General features: G+C 35.3%; 3 protein-coding genes across 3 annotated transcripts; 2 read left to right on the forward strand and 1 right to left on the reverse strand.

The window, feature by feature from the left end:
* The first annotated feature begins 1,111 nt into the window (after positions 1–1,111).
* LOC108681209 (TWiK family of potassium channels protein 7-like) lies at positions 1,112–7,263 on the forward strand. The gene is made up of 8 exons (XM_018170215.1): positions 1,112–1,126; positions 1,674–1,785; positions 3,059–3,153; positions 3,327–3,420; positions 4,678–4,843; positions 5,776–5,945; positions 6,569–6,762; positions 7,102–7,263. Exons 1-8 carry the CDS (start codon positions 1,112–1,114, stop codon positions 7,261–7,263), a joined length of 1,008 nt encoding a protein of 335 aa, XP_018025704.1.
* A 392-nt stretch (positions 7,264–7,655) lies between these two features.
* Positions 7,656–14,967, reverse strand: LOC108681211 (intraflagellar transport protein 43 homolog). The gene is made up of 7 exons (XM_018170218.2): positions 14,643–14,967; positions 13,766–13,846; positions 12,540–12,613; positions 12,117–12,175; positions 11,221–11,293; positions 9,693–9,828; positions 7,656–9,034 (listed from the first exon to the last, which is right to left on the reverse strand). The coding sequence occupies exons 1-7, from the start codon at positions 14,712–14,714 to the stop codon at positions 8,909–8,911; spliced, it is 621 nt and encodes a 206-aa protein (XP_018025707.1). The 5' UTR covers positions 14,715–14,967; the 3' UTR covers positions 7,656–8,908.
* Positions 14,968–16,663: 1,696 nt separating this feature from the next.
* On the forward strand, positions 16,664–25,721 carry LOC108681210 (trichohyalin-like). Its single transcript, XM_018170216.1, has 10 exons — positions 16,664–16,789; positions 17,917–18,036; positions 18,413–18,544; positions 19,487–19,620; positions 20,296–20,374; positions 21,042–21,152; positions 21,532–21,705; positions 22,872–23,045; positions 24,069–24,278; positions 25,554–25,721. Exons 1-10 carry the CDS (start codon positions 16,664–16,666, stop codon positions 25,719–25,721), a joined length of 1,428 nt encoding a protein of 475 aa, XP_018025705.1.
* Positions 25,722–25,829: the final 108 nt, after the last annotated feature.

The raw sequence follows: 25,829 nt of genomic DNA on the forward strand, positions 1-25,829 counted from the left end.
AGGGAGAATGTGTTAAAAACTTTAATAAACACGTTCATTCCAAGACGACGACAGGAAGGGAATAAATTTGATCTAAATATTCGTAACTACAATTGCATGAGATATGTCCATGCGTCCATACATGATAGTTCTACTTTTTGGTAAATAATCGCATTTATATTTGACCCTGAGAAGTAAAAAATCAATATCGGAAGAATATGTTATCTGCTTGACGTCTATTTTGGTGATTCCTAGCAGCTGTAAACTGTAAGCGAACAGATGTCGAAGTCGCGTAAACTGTCTCTGCTTCTGCCGTCAGCCAACACGGCTCGATGTCTCAGTTCGTGGCGTACCTTCTGATCTACCGGACAGAATTTCCAAAAACCCTCGCAGTGGTCATTTCAGTTCATGATTGCGATTCATAGGTTTAATTTGGAAGCTTTATAGAGTTTGGTCAATGAGATATTCAGAAGCTGTTTTCAGCTCCGTACTTGCACTCAATCACTCAATGGCGCTCATCAGTCAGTGCCGCAAACCTCGATCAGCGATGCTTCAATTAATTATAATAGTTACGTGAACTTAAGATTTAGACAAAACTAGAAGAAGAACTTCAAGAAAACTGAAAATAACTTAGAAAAATCGTGCCCAGTATTCTAAATTTTTAGCGTACCTTGGTGTAGGCTATTGTAACAGTGCGCTAGAAAACTTCTACGTAACTTAGTGTTGGTTATTGTACTTGTGCGCTAGAAACAATCTTTAGACTAGATAACTTACATATCTTGATGGAGCACAGCCAACAGTTTAGCAGTTGGCTGTGCTGTTTCATTATCTCAAAAGAGAAAAATACTAATAGTAATGATAAAAAATAATAATATATAAAATTAATATTAATAATAATAATAATAGTAATGTGTATGAAAATAATAATAAAATAATAGCAATAATAATAACTAGGGAAATAGTTCCGGTACGTCATTTGCAATCAATTCAAAATTGTTGTGATAGCTTGTGCAAATGAAACAAATACATTTATACCAATGTAAATATATAAAATAAACGACATATAATAACTAAATATTTTTTTTCAATTTGAAGATTCATTATAAGGACAACTGTCATAACCAAATTTTAGATGAAATCTAATAAAGTGAGTAAGAACTTCAAGTGAATGCGACCGTTCATGAATATACTGAATGAGAGACTTGAATAAAACCAGCCTAGTGATTAAACAAATATCGTCTGATAATAATACTTCGAAAGAGAATATAATGGAGTAAGTAAAGATATAAACTTTTTGAGATCATGGAGAGTTCACCAGAGGCGGCGTTGATAATAGCTGATAGACCCCGAAAAAGTAATCTGTTTAAGACAACATCTACTCAAAGCGTGAAAACAAACGCGTCTGAAGACCATGAAATAATTGATAATTTAACGTGGAGGCAAAGATTAACGAGCGCTGTGCAGAAATTAACTCAAAGCAGCAAGTTTAAGAAAGGTTCTCGTTACTTTTATTTGCTTATCGCCTTCGTTTTCTACACAGCTGCAGGCGCTAAGGTAAAAAATTCCACTTGAATGAACAAAATTTTCAATGGAACTAACGGAATCAAATTATATATCCTTTATATTTCATCAAATTTTCATCAAATATCATTAGGTTATTGAACAGTTTTGGTAGTGTTCGATTTTTCCCGCAGATATTCCAGGTGCTGGAACAGGATCTGGCTCTACAGGTGGCCAGGCAGACGGGAGACCTTCTGCTGCAGGAAAGACTGAATTTCATCAAACTGATCGAAAATTCGACACCAGGTGAAACATTTATGACTAAGAAAACCTTAATATTCACCCATAATACGTAATAATCGTATCTATATGGCACTAGAAATATGCAACGGCATTGGTGTAGGGAAAAATTACTGTCATTACAATCAAGGAATTTTCACTCAATGTAATATATGAAGTTTCCATTCAAAAATTGTGTGTCTATGCACCTCAAATTACTAACATGAAAACAATTCAATTACGAAGAATATCAATCGTTATTTACGGAATGCGTTTATGCACAGCATGACAGAAAGTCATTTGGGCGATGTATAAAATGCAAAAGATGGAGAATTTTTTTTTCACATTCAATATAAGTCCGCGTTGTGACAAATGGTCTTGTATGTACCGTAGATGCGTAGGCAAAGTCATCCGCGTATAGAAAGGTTCACAATCAAATGTTTCCTTTTGTGCATAGCATTGTTGTGGTGAACAAGCTTTTCATTGGATGTTTTTCAATTATTTGTGCTGGATTCTAGGATCGTTAATAATATGTTTGCTAATAAAAATTTTAGCATTACTTATTTCTTCAAAAGTTCATCTCCAAATTTCCCAGAATTTTCAAGTCTTTGTCAAGAGCCCGATTGACATTTGTTTTTATTTGGAGTCTTCGAGTTAAAGCTGAACATCACAACACGAAATGTTTTAACAAAATTTTAATTTTAAGCGGCTGCGAGGAGCCACTCTAAATTGCCTCTAAATTTGAAATTCCAAAAGGAACTACGACATTCAAGAATCATGTTTATTATAATGGGATACGTCCATTCACAATTTTAGATGTTATTCATAATATCATATTAATATGGTAGCATCAGCTTTGACTATGCTATATTGGCCTGTCACTTTTTTCAATTAAAAACCCGCCCACCTAGCTGATGTCGGCAAAGATTTTCAAAAATATTGATAATAAAAAACTTTTTGCACGTTTTTAATTCCAAGTCATTGCTCCAATATGGTGCTCATAACCGCTTGGCCACCCGAGATAAAATGAGTGAAATTATTTCAGGCGGGTAAATGCTCAACAATTCATGTGCAAGGACGTTGTATGAAAAATAAACATTCTCATACATACGAATTATACATTATTAGAATTCCCCGTTAACATTTCATTCGATTAAAAAAAATTTAATTATTTTTACAACCCATATATTGTGTAACTCATCTTCGGTTATTATCTTCCATCGATATTGTAATGATCTTTTCCCTTATTATCTGTTCCGTTGTGAATACAATATTTTATACTTAAATCTGTATTTAACAGATAACTGGACTGTCTTCGCAAAAGGCTTGGCTCAGTACGAAGCAGCGCTAGTAGCTGCCGCTGATGCAGGAGTTCAGGTTCTCCTACAGGTTCAGGTCAGATAGAGTCCTTATTCTTTGTATTTTCTGCTCGATTTTTTATTTACATGAGACGATTCTTTGTCATTTTAAGCAACATAGGACAATTTTCTGCTCGATTTTCTTAAATGAAACGATTCTCTGTTTTTTAAGTAACATGGGACATTTTTTATTTTAAATATCATGCGCAGGAGGACGGATCGACGGCGATCACGACAGTGTCGGAAGATCCCTGGACGTACGAGCTCTCCGTGTTCTTTGCAGCGACTGTCCTCACCACCATTGGTAATATCTTGAGATGTCTTGCGTCTTCTCGAAAACTTAAAAAAATCGTGTGAAAACCTAAAAAAAGCTATGGTATTGAAACGCTTTGTACAGTTTCAAAATACTTTGCAATGTACATAAATAGATGGAAAAGCTTGACACAACTCAACTGAGTTTAAATAAAGTAAACAAGTTGAATAGAATGGTCTCTCCATCGTTAAAAGTGCCAACATCCAATTTTTTAACCCTAATGTGCAAAATTGTGCATCTGCGTAATGCCAAGTAATGGATTTTTTTTACAAAAACGTTAATTCGCCCAACTTGAAGTTTGCAGAATTTTTTTAGCCGAATTGAGGTTAACGGCAGTTAGCTAATTAAAATGGACTGTGGACGTTGCAGCTCTGTATTATGGTATAAGCTCATATGATTTTATCAACATTAGGCATGCCAACAAATAAGCTGTGCGCAGTAGTAAAAAAACATTTATGAACTAGGCGTTTCATATTAGAATCCCATTATGTTGGTCGGTCAGCTATTTCTAGAATTTTTAGAAATGGCTGACTGGTTTTGCCAGACAAAAAAAAAATGTTGCAAGTGCAGGTGTGGTAGGACGTTACTTTAATATCATTCTCTTCTCATTTTCAAATTCAGTTGTTAATAGTGTGTATCATTTTCAGTCAAAAGATTATTTTTTGGCCGAATATTGATTAAATAACAGAGCATTATAATTTTCTTAATTCGATGCTCGAATCTGCGGGAATGGAGCCTTGTTTTGTAGTCGCGCATACGTGTAGCATTTATTTATGTGCATATTGGCCTTCTAACCCAACGCAGCACTTCCGAGCGAAAAATAAATAATTTAAAATAATTGTAATCTTCGTTGAGACGCTAGAATTTAGTTTCTAATTTAGAATCAGTATATTAGTCTCAGACTATAGGACTTTAGCCAAGACTAGAGACAAACTAATAGAAAGAAAAGACAACATTTTTTACCATTGCATGTATATATTACCAAATGCCAAGTATAATTTCTTCTAAAACTGCAATTTAGAATAATACAACTTCAATTTAATTATCAGAAACAAAATTTTCTTTCTTTTTCCAATAGATTATAATTAAGAACTACGCTCAACTAACTTTCAAAATATGGATGGGAATATCCACTCAATGAGCATGTAATTTTTGAAATAACTCATGAACCATCATTAAAAGGTATTGGTGGTAATTTATTTATTTCATAGGTGGTTGACAACTACTAAGTTCTTACTCATGACTCAGGGTACGGAGATGTCGCTCCCGTGACTGTGTGGGGCCGCGTGTTCTGCATCGGTTTTGCGCTGCTAGGCATCCCGCTGTCGCTCTCATTCATCGCTGCAACTGGAGACTTGCTCGCCTCCTTTGCTGCATATCTTCCTATCAAGTCCATCTCTGCGGCCATACCCAAGTCAGCCTCGACTGTTATGCCCGGCGAAAAATATTGACAAATAATAAAATTAGAGAAAAAGAAAACTGGCCAATTTAATTTAATGACCCAAAAGATTGAATACAAGAATTAACGTTAGAACAGTAACAGCAGTTATGCAAGAATTTAGCAACAAATGGTGAGTCTGAAATTTCTATATACTATAGATGAAAACCTCTTCGAGACCAATTCCTTCCTAAGTTCAAAAAATACTTTAATATAGCTAAAATCAATTGTTATGACTAATTTTATACGGTAGATTCATGAACCTGAAATTTAAGTACCCGAGGTGAAAACAAAAATTTAGGCTCTTATTCGGACATGGGTGCGCCGCAAGATTCGGTGCAAGGGATCGCAACTGAACGAGGTGGGTACAAGTACATTCCCAGTACTGCTGCTACTTTTTTCCGCCAATTTAATGTAAAAGGTTTGGGCTGAACCTTTTACATTACATTTTACCGAAATACATTTTTATCGAAATCTACGAACGCTGATGAACACAATTTGACTCTGGACAGAACGTGTTTAAAATTCGGAACGTATCCAGTGAGCAGGATTCCAAATTCTTTAGAAATTTGGAGAATTTTTCTTTGAAAAATTCTTTGGAATTCTTTTTGTGGCTGGACTAAAGAATAGTAAGTGCAATACTTAATGCTACTTTTCACACATCAACCTCATGAAAACTTTCAGAATATCATTTAAATATTTTTTAATGTCCTTAAATCGCTAACGGAATACCCAAGATTTTATAGTACTTCAAAATCATTTAAGACTCATTAGTAGAACACAGTCCAGTTTCAGATATGATTAAATTTATTAATAAATGTGCTAAATGTGCAGAATAGTATTTAATTTATATGATTGTATATGAAGATTTGTTAGCAATATTCTGAATTGTAAATTTGTTTCATCAGAGGGAAGCGTCGCACGCTGGTGGCAGGACTGGGCACCGTGTCACTTCTGCTGGGGTTCATCGCCGTCGGTGGTGTGATGTTCCACCTGCTCGAGGACTGGCAGTTCCTTGATGCCTTCTATTTCTGCTTCATCACCACAACCACCATTGGTTTTGGAGATTTCGTGCCCAGTAACTATGAAATGTTAAACATTGAGAGTTTTCTTTAACAACCAGGGCAGTAAAAAGGCATGAAAGGCTGGTAAATGGTGCCGTTCTGTTTTCAAAAAGAATGACAGCGTCCATTCAGATGATGTCAACATTTTGATGTTCATTATTTGCATGCCGTGTTCTACGTTGAATTCTGTGTTGAAATATTCCTAAACAATGACTTTTATTGCAATAAGTTCATTTGCTCTATACGAATTATAATGACCAAATTTAGCCGTTATTAATTTGCTGGCATTTGTTAAACTGCCAAATTTGAAAATTTACATAAGCGAACAACTTTGCTACTTTCCTAAAGCATGAATCCACATGACATTACACACAGTGATAGTAACTGAACATTATTTCATAAAACGATATCAGCGTCAGTAAATGTACATCATTGCGTATAGCTATTGTTGCGATAGTAGTAACTGCATTGCATATAGCGATATCAGAGTTTGTAAATGTACATCATTGCGTATAGCGATTGTAGTCACTCATCATTGCGTATAGCGATATCATCACTGCATAGTGATGATATAAACAAAACATCATTGCATTTAACGATAGGAACGATAGTAATTGCATTTCATTATGAACTTCAGGCCCAGACTCGCTGCGCTACTGCACGGCCTACATCATGCTGGGCCTGGCGATCACGTCTACTGTGATAGAGTTGGTACGCAGGCAGTACGCTGAGTCCTGGGCTAGGATGCAGGAGCTGTCCAGCAGACTACATGGTCTGTCCTCTCCTCTAGCCGTCGCTCTCAGGAGGATGGCTCTTACCGGCGCCACTGAAGTCTGAATGATTCTGGATTAATTAGTTTATGGAGATTTAATAGGGAATAATGATTAAGCCGCAGCCAGTAACTGCCTATGATGTTTTAATGAAGTTTTTCGATAATTTACGTGTTTATTCCGTCCATGTTTGACGAAAAAATTATGATTGCATTGGAATAATCTAATGGAATGATCATTTTTTATTATAATATAGGGATCTGATTCACATATGGCTGTCTGAATCTGAAAGTCAGTCATCGCTGGAAAATAAATTACTAAAGCATCTTCAGTTAATTAGAATACTTTATTCTATTTTCTATTCGTATTTCGCAAATTTTAACAAGCAATAACACTGCAGATGGACTTGGACCCGGAGCTGATGAGGCAGCTGCGTGACATGAACAGAGCGCTGGCCGAGGCTGACCACAGGGACGTCGAGGACGATCCTTGGGACGAACTTTTGATCATGGCCGAGAAAAAGAAAAGAATTACTTTCGTCATGTACGAAAGTGCCCTCTAGCTTCTTTTTCAAACTTGCAAAAGTTCTTCAACGCTCTTGTTGAGGTTAGATCCTACTAGCTACTTTTTTTCAGTCGTGCATAAGTCCTTAAACGTTCATATTAAGATTATATCCTACGTACCAGATCCTTCTTTTTTTGTAAGCTTAACTGATCAATTTTAAGGAGCAAAAATAACAATAAAGACAAGAAAATTTATCTACGAGAATCGCATTGTTGATGATTCTTCATAATAAGAAAGACACATTTATGAGCTTGTCTCTTCAAGAGATAATTTCCACAAAAAATACAATATTACTAGCTTGAAGCCTTTGGATGTCTAATCTGAGAGAAATGAAATGTGAGTAACTCTCGAGTCACTATAGGAGCATAGGGAAATGATAGACAAGACAGCTTTATTTAAATCATTTTTATTAAGAGCACGTTACGTGCCATGGGTTATTTTGATCGATAAATATATAGAATTCATAGTTCAATAGCTGGTAATCCTGATCTGATAATTCGTGATGCATCTCTTAAGAGGGGCGAAAATGTCACTTCCGAAACTTGTTTGTTCTAATTATTTTACGAAGTCGCGAGCTATTTGCGAAATCATTTGTAAAAAATAATGGAAAAGATCACAATGGAATAAGTAATTTTAAGAAACGCTCACTGATTTAAAGAACTGATTTTATTGACATTCACATCTATAGATTTGTTCGCTTCCCATAAGCCAGAGAGAGTTTGGTCGTGAGACTTTTAACGGGAAATAAATTTATGCCACACCATTTCCTTTTTTATTCACTACTTGTTTTTCCTTTCAAAGTTTTTGGATTAAATTCGATAGGGCCGTTGATTTCATGCACCTCAATATATAGTGCACAAATTAATGAATTGTAATAATTTATCAATATGAATATTTCAAGGGGCGACTCATCATTTCAATTTTGAAGAACACTATATTTAATACATTTACCAATAGGGTTTTTCCCCTTGGAAAATGTGAACAATGTTTTTATTGGTATTTTCACAATCGTACTTATGCTAAACTTTGATCCAGGTTTATTCCGTGAAACAAAATATACGTCTGACTAATGGCCAGATGAAAATTAGGATGTATTCTTCTATTGTGTTTTCAAATTGCGACGAAATTATTTTCGCTTATGATTGAGTGCTACCATAATTATTGCAAGCCTTCCATTGGATAATATTCTGGCCCACCTGTAAGTTGAGCTCGCATGCTTGAGTTTAATGCAAAGGATTTTTTTAATTCTTCCACAAACTTACGGAAAGCTAACACAATCAATTTTAACTATACTGGTATTGTGCTGACGGGGATCATTTAGATCAGCAATGAATTTTATGCCAAAAAGGTAAATGGATTTCCATCATGCTAAGCAACAATTATTGTGGCATTCTTGAACCTGATATGCGATCTAGGTTTGTTTAATCAAAGGCTAAAAAGTCCCATACGAACCAGTTGGATTTTGAAAATAACTCAGTGATCTGTGAATTATTGATTGAAATCAATTTTAATACAAAAAGTTTATCAGGATTACTTCCGGATCGCAACCTAAGAACTACCATCGCTCTCAAATGACCGAGAAGTTATTTCACATCAAATCAACAACATGATCTCTGCATGACAAATGACAATATTAAGGCTGGTTATAAATTGAAAGGCAGCGGGTCGTTGGCGTCGGCCACTGACTTCTCAGCGCCGTCGTCCCACTCCTGCAGCAGCTCAGACGACACCTCCGTGAAGAGGCTGTCCCACCGCCACTCCACGTCCGGCTGCACACAAATGCGTCCGGCTTTTAGTGAAAAATTTTCTATATACAGCCTTACTGGTGCAGGGATTTTGAAATACGCGTATTAGGTATGATATTCATGTAATATCGATAATTTTGTATCGCTCAGAACAATAGATTATCATGCTGACTGAAGCAAAGCATGATGAAGCAAGTTGATTGTTACCTGAAGCTGAGTCATCCTTGTATGGATAAATCTATCTATTTATAAATATACTGTATCTATAAATAACTCTATTTTTTCAGGTATAAATATATTTATAGTTAACTCTTTATCTCCAGGTATATAGATAGTTATACTAAACTCTATATCTCCAGGTATATCGATATCTATAGCTAACTCGATATCTCCAGGTATATAGATAGCTATAGTTACTCTATATCTCCAGGTATATAGATAGTTGTACTAAACTCTGTATCTCCATGTATATAGATAGCTATACTAAACTCTTTATCTTCAGGTATATCGATAGCTATAGTTACTCTATATCTCCAGGTATATAGATAGTTATACTAAACTCTATATCTCCATGTATATAGATAGTTATACTAAACTCTATATCTCCAGGTATATCGATAGCTATAGTTACTCTATATCTTCGGTATATAGATAGCTATATTTACCGTGGCGATGAACTAACCTCCCTGATGTCGGCCTCGTTGGAGAGCACGTCTGTGAGGGCGCGAAGGTCTATGTCATCGAGCGTAGAGAAGGCGGCGTGTCGCAGCAGGTCTGAGTCAAGCTCCTTGAACGTCGCCACGCGGTTCACTGCTACACTGTCATAACAATCGTGTTTGTGAACACGCTATTTTCTTTAATTTTCTCTTGCCTGAAGTTAAAACAGCATCGAGAAATTTAATTAGAATTTACTTTCACTGATCTGAAATTCAAACAGCATCGAGAAATTTAGCTAGCATTTATTTTCACTCACCTGAAATCCAAACAGGATCGAGAAATTTAGCTGGCATTTACTTGCACTTACCTGATATCCAAACAGGATCGAGAAATTTAGCTGGCATTTATTTTCACTTACCTGAAGTTCAAACAGCATCGAGAAATTCAGCTAGTATTTATTTTCACTTACCTGATATCCAAACAGGATCGAGAAATTTAGCTAGCATTTATTTTCACTTACCTGAGGTTCAAAGAACATCGAGAAATTTAGCTAGTATTTATTTTCACTTACCTGAAGTTCAAACAGCATCGAGAAATTTAGCTAGCATTTATTTTCACTTGCCTGAAGTTCAAAGAACATCGAGAAATTTAGCTAGTATTTATTTTCACTTACCTGAAGTTCAAACAGCATCGAGAAATTTAGCTAGCATTTATTTTCACTTGCCTGAAGTTCAAACAACACCGAGAAATTTAGCTAGCATTTATTTTCACTTAACTGAAGTTCAAACAGCATCGATAAATTTAGCTAGTATTCATTTTCACCTACCTGAAATCAGAACAGTATCGAAAAATTTAGCCAGCATTGAATACTCATTTATTGTCTTTCAACTTTGAAAATATTTGCAGTTCATTCAAAAAGCTAAACTTGTCAATATATTTGATCAAATATTGCTTGCAGTCCATTGAAGGTCAACTTCTTGTTAATAATTGAGGAAATTTTTACTTATCCTGGTCTTTACTGTGGCATAAGTAAATCTTCTTACTGTTTAAATCAAGTTAAAACTAAATAAATTAATCAAAATAGATCAGGACCAGACAATCAAGCACACAACATATAATGTTGTTAGGCAACCTACTAGGTATCTAACGTTGGAATTACGTTGAATAAAATTTTTTATCAGCGAAATAAACTCGTAATCAACGTTTATTCAACGTCATTTGCCTAGAGCAGTGGTTCCCAAAGTAGGTGATACCGTGATACCACCTCCCTGGGGGCGGTGGTGTGATCTATAGGGGCGGTGGTAGAACAGTTAATATTGCTAAAAAATATATTGGTTCACTAAATTGGGTTTTATTTGTGAAATACACATATGTGTTTAACCCTTTCCAGGTATTTGTTTCTACATGTGTCTGTTTGGGGGTGGGGGCGCTAGGAATTCACTGGGTAGCCAAGGGGGCGCCAGTCTGCAAAAGTTTGGGAACCACTGGCCTGGAGGGACTTGCATTTTGGACACCGAAGCTCAAAAATATTGTAACAACTCTGGGACTCTCACTTGGGAGCCTGGGCGACCTGCTGGGTTAAGTCCTGCTCTGAGACCTCTTCCAGGTCTGGTATGGCCGGCATTTCTGTGGGAATAAGTTCCGATTTTATACTGAATGTTATCTTGTTTGAGTTTGAAAGTTTTAAACTCAGATTTTATACTAAATGTTATCTTATTTGAATGTTGTAATCTTTCAGATTTACTAGTGTCAAGTGTTTGTGAAGTAACTCAAAACATTGATAATACTTTTCCCAATTAAGTCAATTTTCCCAATCAGTCAATTTTACCTTATTCGAACATTTTGAGCCATTCTTTTCGATTCAATAGAGTCACGTATATTAGTGTTTCATTCGAGTGAAAATCATAAATATATTTTAGGAATTTAGCAGAAAAATCTTCAATTTTCAATAGTTTAACGATTCGGTTGCATAAATTCATGAACATGAAATATATCTCCGTAAGGCTTAAATTTCAACACATGTTTGTGCCTTGATTACGACAGTTATATTATGGAACGAGTGTCAAGATAACAGAGCGTGCGGGAAATTTCCTTTGGTAAAATCTAGCATGTTTTTATCGTAACACATGAACATGCAGCCCATAATTAAAAAATTAAATCATTGACTTGCATGAAACTGGTTGTCATTTAGACATAATATCTGTTAATAATGATACAATAACCATCACATATGTATAAATCTGAAATAATTTAAAAGTCTTTCATGAAAATTTTCATCACAAGATTATTTCGATAATGGTGACGTAGTAAAATACCAAAAACTAATTAGAATTTTCAAATGAATTCAATGCTAGACTTGTCAATTTACCAAGCAAAGTCAACTTAATAGTGTAAAACGATACTGAATTCGATAAATTTACCAAGAATAAATATTTTCCATTGCACTTACCATCGTCTGAGTTGTCAATCTGGGAGAACCGCGCATCTTCTTCCGGAGGCCCGAATCCACTGAAAATATCCACATTAAAAACTCATAACTATACATTTCTTACTTTTGCTTTGAGATCTGTCAATGTATAATGCATAAATATTCAAAAACCAAATCAAAGTAAACGTAAATTTCAAAAGCCAGACGTAAAACATATATAGTGAATCAAAGATCAAATAAAAATAAACGTAATTTTAAAAGCCAAACGTATAACATATATAGTCAAAAGGAAATCATAAATAATTTTATTTATTATGATTTTGTAAAAATATTTATTAATATTTTTATTTATATTTGAATACTGACGCGAAGCATTGGCAATTTTATTTATTATGATTTTGAAAAAATATTTATTAATATATTTATTTATATTTGGGTACTGACGCGCCCGTTGCTGATGCCGTGGCCCAACCCCCGGCCTTCCTACCCCCTGGCGGCGCTGTGGTGATGGCTTGCCGCTGCACAAGAAACCCATTGTCGACATCATTTATTTCAACCCTTAAATTCATTTAATCAATATCGCTTCAAATACTGGTGATAAAATTCTAACCCTTAAATACTATCAATCAATATCGCTTCAAATACTGGTGATAAAATTCTAACCCTTAAATACTTTCAATCAATATCGTTTCAAATACTGGTGATAAAATTCTAACCCTTAAATTCATTTAATCAATATCGCTTCAAATACTGGTGATAAAATTATAACCCTTAAATACTTTTAATCAATATCGCTTCAAATACTGGTGATAAAATTCTAACCCTTAAATACTTTCAATCAATATCGCTTCAAATACTGGTGATAAAATCTTGATGATTTTTTTGCATCTTATCGCTTATATTCTGGGTAGTTGAAGTTTTTATTAGGCTACAGTGAACTTAAAACGAGTTTAAACATCATAAAATTATTAAAAATTTGTGTCTGAAGATCTTAAATATATTTCATTCAAACCATCAACCAAGAGAATGCAGGGATTTAAAACTTTTTGAACTTTTCAAACTTAAAAAAATTGGAAAAAATTTACGCCTGACTTTGTATATAACTGCCTAGATTTTAGAATTTCATTGCAACAATTGTTAAAAAAGAGCGAATCGGTTTGCTCTTCATTTACACGACAGTGAAAAACTAGAAAATTTATAATTCTTCACAGTTTCCACTTCAGGTGATAATAAAGAACCCATTTAATTGAATAATTGGCATCAATTTCATCCGTTATTAGATTGAACGACAATAGTACATTTTTATATCTCTGCTCCGAACTTGAAATGAATAAAACAAATGTTTTTCTTATTGATATCTTGCTCTCGATTCTGCTACGACAGCTGTCAACAAGGGGTGAAAATAGATAAAACAAATACTTTTCTTATTGAAACATTGCTCTCGATACTACTACGACGGCTTTCAACAAGGCTTGAAAATTGATGAAACAAATACTTTTCTTATTGAAATATTACTCTCGATTCTGCTACGAGAGCTGTCAACAAGGCTTGAAAATTGATAAAACAAATACTTTTCTTATTGAAATATTGCACTTGATTCTCCTACGATAGCTGTCGCAATGGTTAGATTATTTCGTCAATTATATTACACGCAAAATTATTTTTGTCACCTGCGGAGAAGCAAAAATTTCGTCCTCGATGTGTTCCAGAGCTGCGCTGCCAGCAGCACGACGTCCTTTCATCGGTGAGCCCTGTAAAATAATGTTAAAACTTTCAGTACTTTTTTTCAAAAACTAGCTCTTATTTGAAACAAATTCCTTTATTCATGACTGTTTCAAGCTTATTTAAATGATATATTTATTGATGAATGAATGTTATTTATTAATACTGTTTTCAAATACATCTTTACGCAGGTACAAGTAATATATTTGTTTATGTGTATATAGCAACCAATAACTCTCACTTTCAATACTTCTACATTCAACGACATTATAACTTTCCCATCAACTATACACTTGACTCCGAATATTTCACGTATTTACATGGAGAATTTAAAAATTCTCAATCTCCAGATGCTAAAATTCCATTTATAAATAGTATATGTTGTTTTTTAATGCTTCTATGGTTATCATGTAATGGCAACAATTGCAAGAAGTTTAATTATTAAAACATTAACCATAAGATTAGATAATCACTGCCTTCTTTTCAGTGCATTTAATGGAATAAATAACATATGAATTTTATCTGTTTGAGATAGAGTCGCCATTAGAGATTTAGGGTCGAGATTTGTACTGATCATTTGGAACCTAGTGATTTGTTGGATAAAATATAATAAACAATTAAATCGATAAGAAAACTATAGATAACATTACAACATCTGTGATGGTATTTTATATAACATAAATAATCTTATACATTCCAGAATGGACTCAGTCTAAATTAGTACTTAAATTTTCAATCTTAATCATTGAACATCACATCAATTGATCCCTGTATATTATGTTAATGATTTAGGAAAATAAATGGAAGCTAGCTTTACTAAGTCACCTTACGAGACGCTAGGCTGAATTCAAAATTACTTAAGTCGTCCCGTTGTGTTATTTGCCTGATGAAATTCATTTTGTTTGTGAACTATCGAATCGAATTTACGTGAAAATAAGTTAAATTTCTAAAGTATATCACTGATTTTCCTTCCGAGATGCATTCACTGCTCAAAAATTGTCGGTGATCACAATTGTAATATCAATTTGATTGTAATTATAATGCTTATAATTTCAATATTAACTGAACTTTATTAATTGAATCGTGAGTGAAAATGCTATCCGGATCTAAATATATAGTCGATATTAACCGCGCACTGACATGGTTCGTTGCAGCGAGAAACTTTACTGAATTTCTCTTTGGCAGTTGACGTGTTGACGCTGCCGTTGTCATGGCAACCAGCACGTTGTCCCGAAGGTGTGCACTTTAGTTCCTGTGAGTTAAATTATCGAACTGTTTTATTTATCTACAGAATACGATTTTAAATGAAGAATGAAGCATACCAAAATAAAGAGAATATTTTATTATGTAATTTTTCGTCTGGGATGGAAACACATTTTTTTATTTAGATTCGACAATTAATAACATTTATTCGGTGTCACGGATGTGAACATGTACGGCGACGCTTCAGTCGAAATATCAAATAGTCAGTTCAACATTCATGTCAACATAAGAGCGTCAAATGCAAAGTTTCCAAGTACGAGGGAAATTGTATTTAAAACTTTGATACTCTGAACCATTCAAAAGAAAATCACTGTCCAAAATCTTTATCAAATTCATCTTATTTCTTTTTATTGTGAAATAAGGGTTAAAAAAACTCCACCTTAGGTAACAGATAACACATGGAGGAAACCAGGCGGTCGAATCATGTTAATTGAACGCACACATAATACCTAATACGCACTTTTTTTGCTGCACTTGGTTACCATGGAAACCCCATATAGCGTTCCAATGCCTGTAGCGTGGTCCTAGTCTCGGCGTAGACATTATATATGACTTGAAATAGTCATACTTCAGACTTAAGTGATTATTTATATAATAAATGAAATGTGAAATTATCTAAGACGTAATATAAAAGGCAATAATATGGAGAAATATAAGTTTATTCTAAAGTTTACTCTGGAAATCGTACGTAGTGTAAATATGGAACCTATGTTTTCATTAACAGCCAAGCCGAATTTGAAATGGTTATTCATACATGGTAAAGTCAGGAGGTTTGCAGGTAAAATTTAAGATAAACTGTACGGAAAGATATATTGCGATAGTGGTTGTCTCATGCTGATTTGAGTTAGTCATAGACGTGTGACGTTGATATTTGTTGCTGAAACTGGGCATCGAGTGAAAAAATACCATAAAATATAGTTAGGCAAATCACGAAAGATATAAAACGGATTTACTTCTATTTCCACGATAAAATTTATTTATAATTTATTTATGATTTTGAACCGATTCCACGATCACATTTATTTCTCGATAGTAAAGCTTATTTGGGGTGCGTTCAGATAATTTTAGAAAATCGGACTTGACAATTTTATGGAGAACGACGAAAGTTTGTTAAATACATAGTACAGTGATTCATGGAATTATAATGAATTGAATTTGTTATTTAATAATCCATCAATAGTTTAGATATTTTCCTGAAAAATTATACAATGTGCTAATCACTAGTCAATTTCTTTCAGAATCGAACAAGTTGCTGCATTTGATCGGAGTCATTACTAAATATGAAATTAAAAGAATTACGTCGAAGTTCACTGTCAACCCTGCCCATAAAAAATTGGCAAATGATTAGAAAAATTACATTTTAATTGAATACGCCAAGCACTGTTAGATGTACTGAATTTTCAGATAATTGTTATAATTTTATTAGGGCTCTTGCACCTGTGCGTCATTCAGAAACGGACGATTGCTAGAATTCACATGAATATTGCTATTTAATTCTTATAGAAGTTTATTTAATTGGATTTCTCATCTTAAGCAACTCGTTACCAAGTTTTATATCAAGCGAGGGCATAGGAACTAAGGGCATGGAGCCCGGCATGGTGCGTCAGCCCGGGCTGCTGGGGGCCGGTCTGCGGAGACCTTCCTCAGCGCACGCCGCCGGCAGGGGGGGCCTCGTTGCGATGGGTAGACCGGGCCCCCCGCCTCGCAAGGTAGGAGTTACCCGATATTTTAGGGACGAAGTAGCAAAGTTACCCGGTATTTTAGGAACAAAGTAACAAAGTTACCCGGTATTTTAGGGACAAAGTAGCAAAGTTACCCGGTATTTTAGGAACAAAGTAGCAATGGTACCCGGTATTTTAGGGACAAAGTAGCAAAGTTACCCGTTATTTTAGGGACAAAGTAGCAAAGTTACCGGTATTTTAGGGACGAAGTAGCAAAGTTACCCGATATTTTAGGGAGGAAGTAGCAAAGTTACCCGGTATTTTAGGAACAAAGTAACAAAGTTACCCGGTATTTTAGGGACAAAGTAGCAAAGTTACCCGATATTTTAGGGCGGAAGTAGCGAAGTTACCCGGTATTTTAGGAACAAAGTAGCAAAGCTACCCGGTATTTTAGGAACAAAGTAGCAAAGTTACCCGATATTTTAGGGACAAAGTAGCAAAGTTACCCGGTATTTTAGGAACAAAGTAGCAAAGTTACCCGATATTTTAGGGACAAAGTATCAAAGTTACCCGGTATTTTAGTGACAAAGTAGCAAAATTACCCAGTATTTTAGGAACAAAGTAGCAAAGTTACCCGGTATTTTAGGGACAAAATAGCAAAGTTACCGGTATTTTAGGGACAAAGTAGCAAAGTTACCCGGTATTTCAGGGACAAAGTAGCAAAGTTACCCGGTATTTTAGGAACAAAGTAGCAAAGTTACCCGGTATTTTAGGGACAAAGTAGCAAAGTTACCCGTTATTTTAGGGACAAAGTAGCAAAGTTACCCGGTATTTTAGGGACAATTCTTACATGGTATTATGATCAAACATATGTTGGGTGGAAAATTAATACTTTAAGCAGCGCATACAAACTTAACCGTTGAAACAAATTTTGACCAAAATTCTACATTCTTCCTAACAAATTTCATGAACCTCTCCAAAAAGTCTTCGTCAAAATTATACTTTCTAACATAATATATGAACTTTGATGGGAAATTTGTATTCAATTTCTTCCAACCAAACAAACTAAAAGATTTTTTCACACTTTCTAATATTTCATAAAAAAATACATGAACTTTTTCGGGAAATTCCGGTCTAAATTCAAAATTATTAAAAAAATATATCAACTTCCGCAGGCGGCGGTGGTGGGGAGTGCAGGAGTGCGGGTCGTGAACTGCAGAGATGCACGGCAGCAGCCCGCCGCTGTCGTGGTGTCTGCGCGTGCCTGGGGCGATCTACAGCGCTCCGCTCAAGAGGTTTACGTTTACTCGTTTACGAGGCTGATTTTAATTTATATATTGGTGTAATTAATTCATTTTTCTCAATGAATTGAGTTATTTCGTGATAACTGGTGGGACTTCTTCAAATTTTGAGTTGCCGGCACTCCATTGATTATCACAGAATGTTAACTGCGAACAGATATTTTACTTATCACTGTTGTGCGTTGTATCCGCGATAAGAGACTAACACACGACGGTATTGCGAAGACATCACAAACTCTGCATTATTATGTTCAAAAGAATCGTGATCCGAAATAGTTATAATTGCATTATGTGTGTGTTTTTATTCTTTTATTCATTTAGATTCTTTCAAAGGTCATTAATGTGATTACTTATGGACTATTACTTTCAGGTAATACAAGAGAGCGAAGTAGAGCGAGCGCGTCGGGTAGCGGCGGCCGCGGCTGAGCGCGAGCAGCAGCAACGGCGGCGTCAGGCGAGGTGGCCGCTACGCTCGCACAGCGCACCTCCTGCTCGTACCAACGTATCTTTCATAATTATTCATCTATGAGTAATTTTGGTATCAAGCCAACATCTTCAGAAGAACTGACTGAAGTTATAACATTACTCATATATATATATATAGTGAGACAATGGTATGATGATTTTGCTATATAGAATCATGAGTTTTAGCAAATTTAATCTTGCAGCTCGAAGAGCAATTTTTGATTTCTACCACGCTCCGAAATCTACCCCACCCCGGATTTCTAACCCACTCCGAAATCCGCCATACTCCAGCTCGTACCAACGTATCTTTCATAATTATTCCTCTTTATATGCGTACAATTTATGACCAGAGTATGCATCACAATTATCAAGAAGTCGAATTATTCTCTAAATTAATATATATTAATAAAAAGCCTGCTCAGGTCTTGAATCAAACTTGTATAAAAGAAAAGTTTCTGTCGAAATACACCAATAATAACATATTATTATTTGCTAAATCTGTCTTTTAATCTACCAACGTCATCTAAAGAATTATTCCATTCCTTGAAAATTATTATGCATTCTCTGGTCATAAATTCTACGCATATAAACAAGAAAATTTTGCCATCTTATAAAAATTATTCAGCTAAGAATAATTCAAGCCAACATCTTCTGAAGAATTAATTGAAGTTATAATATTAATCATATATATAGTCAGACATTGGTATGATAATTTTGCTATATAGAATCATCAGTTTAAACAAATTTGAGCTTGCAGCTCGAAGAGCAATTTTAGTAAACTTGAATGCTTTAAAAATAAAGTAAATAATTTTTTCCTTAGTGCTGAGCAAAAATGTATTTTATATTTTAATAATATAACAAAAGATTCTTCACTAATTCAAGATACATTTTCTTAAAGCATGATCGAAATTATAGTTTAGTTAATTAATAGTTATTATTTTAAGACAAACTAAATAATTTAGAGAAATTCGCGCTGCAGGTGCTGCTGACAGACGTACAGATGCAGCAGCGCCTGCAGCAGAGAGACGAGGTACGACAACTGCAGCGACAGGTGCTTGCTCTCAAGTGCACTGCCATACGCGAGGCGCAGATGCGCGAGAAGAATAATAACAGGTGCGTAGACTTGACAATAACAGGTGCGTAGACTTGACAATAACAGGTGCGTAGACTTGACAGTAACAGGTGCGTATACTTGACAATAACAGGTGCGTATACTTGACAATAACAGGTGCGTATACTTGACAATAACAGGTGCGTATACTTGACAATAACAGGTGCGTATACTTGACAAGAACCAGTGCGAAGACAAGACAATAACCAGTGCAAATACTTTCTCAATAACAGGTGCCAAAACTTGACAATGAGATGTGCGAAGACCTGACGAGAACAGGTAAGAAAACTTGACAATGACAAGTGCAACGACTTGTTAAAAAACAGGTGCAAAAGCTTGACAATAACTGGTGCAAAGATTTTTCAGTGACAGGTTCCAAGCCTGACAATATCGGGTGCGAAGACTTCACAATAATAGATACGAAGACTTGAGTATGATTGTTTTACAGACTCACGCAGAACATTATTTGCGTTCGCACCTGTTATTGTCAACAGATGCATGAGAAGAGAAGCAATAATCAGCACGAATTTGTAACACAGTAACGCAGTTAATTAATCGTCAATATTGCTGAGTATTTCATCAAGGTTATAATTATAAGCAATTTTTATGACTGTTAATAATAATGAAAAGGAGAATATAATAAATACTGTATACAAGTTTGTTCCAATTATCTTCAGACAGACGGAGCGAGACCAAGAAGCGCGCCTCGAAGAAGCAGTCGAACAGCATCGCAGGAAAGCCGCACAAGAAGATCAGGTATTTACGATAAAGCCGGCTTACAATAGGAACAATCTATTCTAAAAATTAAACTGAACCACATCTTTTTAGCGTGACAAAACATCTACGTAGTCATTATGTGGTTATGGAGCCAAACAAAGCGTAGTTCTGACTAGTATTATACGGTAGATTCTACTGAGTGATGACTTATGTGGCACACAACCGCAACGCAGCACAATGTTGTGTCAATTTTCTTGAACTGTTATTTAGAAGGCAAAAACAAAGGTTCTGGAATTCTTTCAACGGTAAAAAAAGAAGTAATGTGTGATTTTGCTTATGTTTGTTAGCGTCCGGAATTAATTTTAATGCGAGATTGCCCGTTGATGACTCGGAAATAAATCAATGAGGAATTTTTACATCTCCTGTTGCAATGTTACTTTCTATTTTGATAAACATCTATGGATTCATTTGATGTTTTTTTCTAAAAAATGTGGAGAAAAATTGAAAACGATCTTTACAGAATGAAAAGTTTCTTTTTTTATTCAAGGCAATCTCAATGACCGTTATGTTTCCGGGTACTTTAAGAAGATCTTATGAAGTATTCGTGAATGAATAAAGGAATAAATTTCAGTTATTGAAAGGCACATGGATCTTATGAAACTTTCGCTCATTTCAAGGAACTGATGAAATCAATTAATTTCCACAGCGCCGTATGGAGGTTGCTAAAAAGACCAGACAGGTGGCGGCACGCAGCCTGCAGCTTCAGATCGAGGCGCGCAGTCTACAAAAAAAGCAAGAGACGCAAGAAAAACAAAATGTGAGTAAAGGTAGTTTTTGGAGAGTAATTAACGAATCGTCAGTGAACTAAAAAAATTAGTAATGAAATAATAATTATAATGAAAATATACTAATAATATCAATAATAAATAACAATAATAATATAACAATAATATTAATAATAGTTATAATAATAATAATAATAACGCGCAGATTTTTCCAATAACCCATTCAGACATTCGCCCCATTTTCTGCTCCTGTGGACATTCATTTTTCCCGATGAGTTCTATATCATGGCCTGTTTTTGTAATAATTGAAATTGTTTTTCTATGGTGACAAGAGGTATACCTTCATTTCCCAATATTAAATCAAGCAACAATTTTTAATATATAAAAGAGCAATTATTTATCACTGAGCAGGAAGCCATGCTTGCACAAAGACGAGACGAGAGACTCAGGGACGAGCAGGAGCAGGATTTACGACGTCGTGAGCTGAGCAGGCGACGTCAGCTGCTCGATATTCGCCGTCAGGTCGACGATGTCAGAGTCAGGCAGAGACTGGAGAGCGCGCGAGACGCCAGCGAGGAGAGCAAGGTGAGTGTGATTGTTTTGTGCTCGAGGTGTGAGTGTGATTGTCGTGTGCTAGAGGTGAGTATGATTGTTTTATGCTCGAGGTGAGTATGATTGTTTTGTGCTCGAGGTGAGTGTGATTGTTGGGGGCTAGTGGTGAGTGTGATTGTTGAGTGCTCGAGGTGAGTGTGATTGTTTTGTGTTCGAGGTGAGTGTGATTGTTGGGTGCTCGAGGTGAGTGTGATTGTTTTGTGAGGGGTGAGTGTGATTGTTGGGTGCTCGAGGTGAGTGTGATTGTTTTGTGTTTGGGGTGAGTGTGACTGTTGGGTGCTCGAGGTGAGTATGATTGTTTTGTGTTTGGGGTGAGTGTGATTGTTGAGTGTTCGAGGTGAGTGTGATTGTTTATGTTTGGGGTGAGTGTGATTGTTTTGTGCTCCAGGTGAGTATGATTGTTTGAGCTCGGGATGCGAGTGATTTTTTTTTTGTGCTCGTAATTAGTTTGACTATTTGTGAAAATGAGAGTTTTGAGGTCAGAAAGAATATGATAGTAACTAAAATTATGTGCTCAATGCGAGTATGATTGCTGTATGCACAAGGTGATTAAGATTATTGCACGATTAATGATCGTGAATAGTGTGTGGAGTTACAAGATGCAGTGACTTCAACTCTGATCGAATAGGTTGTGAAAAAATGAAGGAATGCGATAGAGAGGCAGCTATAATATTTTTGCAGTGGAATAAAATTATATAATAGGTTAATATTTGCCTGATAGTTATGATTCAGTAGAAATCTCTTTTTTTTCTCTCCAAGTTAGACTAAGTAGTACTAAGCCTATACAACGACTAAGAGTAAGTAGTATATAAAAAATGTAGGGTTTGTTCCATTAAATTTTGTACGATTATACGATTGCTAAGGCAGAAGTCACGTGCTCAGTATCGGAACAAAGTTCTTATCGTTTAAACATTTTTAATTTGTATAAGCGTTAATTAGAATTGCTGTCAAATTTAAGCGTTAATTAGAATTGCCCGAGTAAGCTCACATTCATAAAAAAGTTTTTCCTGTAATCATATATTGTAGTGGAGAATTCAGTAAAAACCAATTTTTTTTTTAATTTTTCTCGAAGTTAAGAAGCATACACTTTTTTATATGAATTTTGATTGCACGTTTTTTTCATTCCTATGAACCTGAAGGCAATACGAGTTGCAGAAGAGAAGAGGGTAGCTGCAGAACGTGCTTCACAGGAGGCTGCAGAGCTGCGCAGACTGCGAGACGAGCAGCAGCACCAGCTTGTGAGAAGCGTCGAGCAGCAGCAGCAGCACCGAGCAATGAAGCAACAACTGCAACAACAGAGGGAGCTTGAATTGGTTGGTGAACTCTTCAGGATTAATAAACGACTTCAACATACAACAATCAATTTATCGAATATATAGAGCACATGGTTAATGCACTGTTAGAAAAAACGGTGAAATAACGGTCCCACCGGCATCCTAGTGGCCTGTCGCCCCGTGAAAATAAACTGTTTCGCCGTTTTTATCAGATGTTTTACGGATATCTGGTGTTAAATTGGAATAAAAACGGTGAAACGGTGTTTCTTTACACGTCCCGACCGGCCACTGAAACGCCGGTATTACCGTTAACGGTCCTTTTTCTAACAGTGTGTTGTCCGTAAGAATCTCTTAAGATACATCGTTTACAGCTAACAGAGAATTAGCATTGATAAGCACATGCAGCCGAGAAAAAATTCATTAAAAATTTATAAATATTTGGGGAAAGTTAGAACGTTCTAGTAAAGAAATATGAACGAACTAAATCTTCTTCACCGTAGCCGAAAATTTCAGAACGAAATTAAGAAAAAATTTTGCAATGATAATTGATTTGCTTTTTCATCTAGAAATGCGGACGCAAAAGAAAAAATAAATAGATAATTAAAAATAATTTTTATTTCAATTAAATGATACGAAAATTTATATTAACTATCCTAATTGTACTGGAAAATTCTTCAAATCGTTACAAAAAATAACAAATAGCTGATTGAGTGATAAAAAAGTGACAACACACAATACAGTAAGAAATGTGAGAGAGATAATCATTCTCAAAACGGCTCTTAAAATTTACTGCCTGTGTCGTTTAGCCTTGATAACCTTTTTTGCCAGAGTGTAAATGTAAGAAAATTGTCCACAGAATTCAGTAATACATCATTTTTGTCTGATAAAAAAGTATTGTAAACAAAAGATAAGATAATATAATATAATGAAATATAATATAATATGACAATGGGAAATTCATTTAAAAATATAATATAATATAATATAATATAATATAATATAATATAATATAATATATAATATAATATATCACGTATATTTACGTATATAACATGGCTGCAGGTGGAGCGCGAGTGGCGAGCTCGGCTGCTGAAGGAGGCGCAGGCGAGACAGGAGCGAGAAGCAGCCGTGGTGAGGGAGAGGGAGCAACAGGTGCTGCTCAGGAGGCAGATGAGGAGACGAGATAAAGAGAGGGAGAAGATGGAGGGAGAAACATACAGTAAACTTTGTGTCATGCCTGGGGCAGATCTACGCGCTACAAGTGAACAAAAGGTGAGTAAGTTACTGATTAATTACATGGTAAAAATAATTGAAATGATTAATAACTAGATTTATTAGGTTTATATTCATATAGGAATAAAATTAACGTAGGTGTTAAAGTTTAGTCTCGAGAAATTAAACATATTAATAAAGGTTTAAAATGTATGCAGAGAAGATTTCAGGCGACATGAAACGATGTTAATTATTGAAGAAAATAACACTAATCGGTTCATTAGTTCTAACGCCGAATCTCTTGTTCATATTAGTAACATTGTGGTTATCTTGAGATTATTTGTTTGCTGCACCGGCATTATCATCTGCAAAGTTTTTAAAACGATGCTCATGTAGGCCGAAGTTTGAAAAGCTTTGGTCGGGCCATTTCGAGTATGCAATTTCCAGGGACGGTCTGCAAATTCAATCCAATACACTGTAATATATAACTGTGTTCAATCCAATACACTGTAATTTAAAAATAATAAAAATAAATGTTCTATTAGAATTATATTCTTAGTACGCAAAATGGGTGTGAAAAGTAAAAATCTAATAATTCTAACTAAATTATCTAAATTATTAGCTTCAACTTCGTTTTCCATTTGAATTGATCATTGCTTCTCTTCATCAAAAAGTAGGTAAAAAATAAACAGGCAACAGTTGATCTTAATTTGAGCACAATAATATAATTAAAGTTGAATTTTGAGTAAACTCAGAGGCATTTTTGGATAACTGAAAATAAAAAATTCAACAAGCATCATAATAGCTCTAGGGAAATTTTGCATGTTTTCAAAATATATGAATGTTTTTCGAGGCTGTGGAATGTTCGATCACTTTTTAATTTGGATAAGTTTATCTTCTGCATAGTGCGGAACTCACATGTTATTTTAGAAATGAGTTTTTGTTTTTAATATATTGATAAAAAATTCTACATATTATTTCATATCATATCAGTGATATCGACGCTGAAGTAGAGGCCTGATGTGGCCTGTAACCGATTCTTGTACTTCTATTGCTTGTTCACAGGAAATCTAAGAACAGGTCCTTCGACCGGATCTTTTCCAAACTGACGATAGTTTGAAATATTTACTAGACTTCCACCAGGTTCGATATGGTGCTAGGCATTTCAAATCTGTGCATATATTTTTCCATAGCTTTATCTCTACATATAGTCTGTTCTTGAACGCGTTTGTACTCGAAGCGCCAACGATGTAATCAGGAAAGTTTTGCCATAATCAGAACATTAATCAAATTAGATTAAATAATTGGTATTCAATCAGTTTTTTTTAATTACAGCGACAATTGGCCATGGACCTACAAGCCCAGGCGTTTGCAGCCCAGGCTAGTAAAGCAGCTGCCGCAGCTGCCTCTGCAGCTGACCTGCGGCAACAGCAGCTGCAAGAGAAGGTGGAGGACGACGCGCTGCGGGCTCTACAGGCCGAGACCATCGCCCATCTCAGGTGAGCACCAACGCAGAGTTGTAGGACATGCAGCGTCAGGTTATAATCCAGGACACATACTTTAAAAAAAGTTAAGGGATCGTAAGTTCATCAGCCAATCGTTGACGGCCTT

The sequence above is a fragment of the Hyalella azteca genome, unplaced genomic scaffold (genome assembly GCF_000764305.2).
Source record: "Hyalella azteca isolate HAZT.00-mixed unplaced genomic scaffold, Hazt_2.0.2 contig13873, whole genome shotgun sequence".
NCBI classification, from domain to species: domain Eukaryota; kingdom Metazoa; phylum Arthropoda; class Malacostraca; order Amphipoda; family Hyalellidae; genus Hyalella; species Hyalella azteca.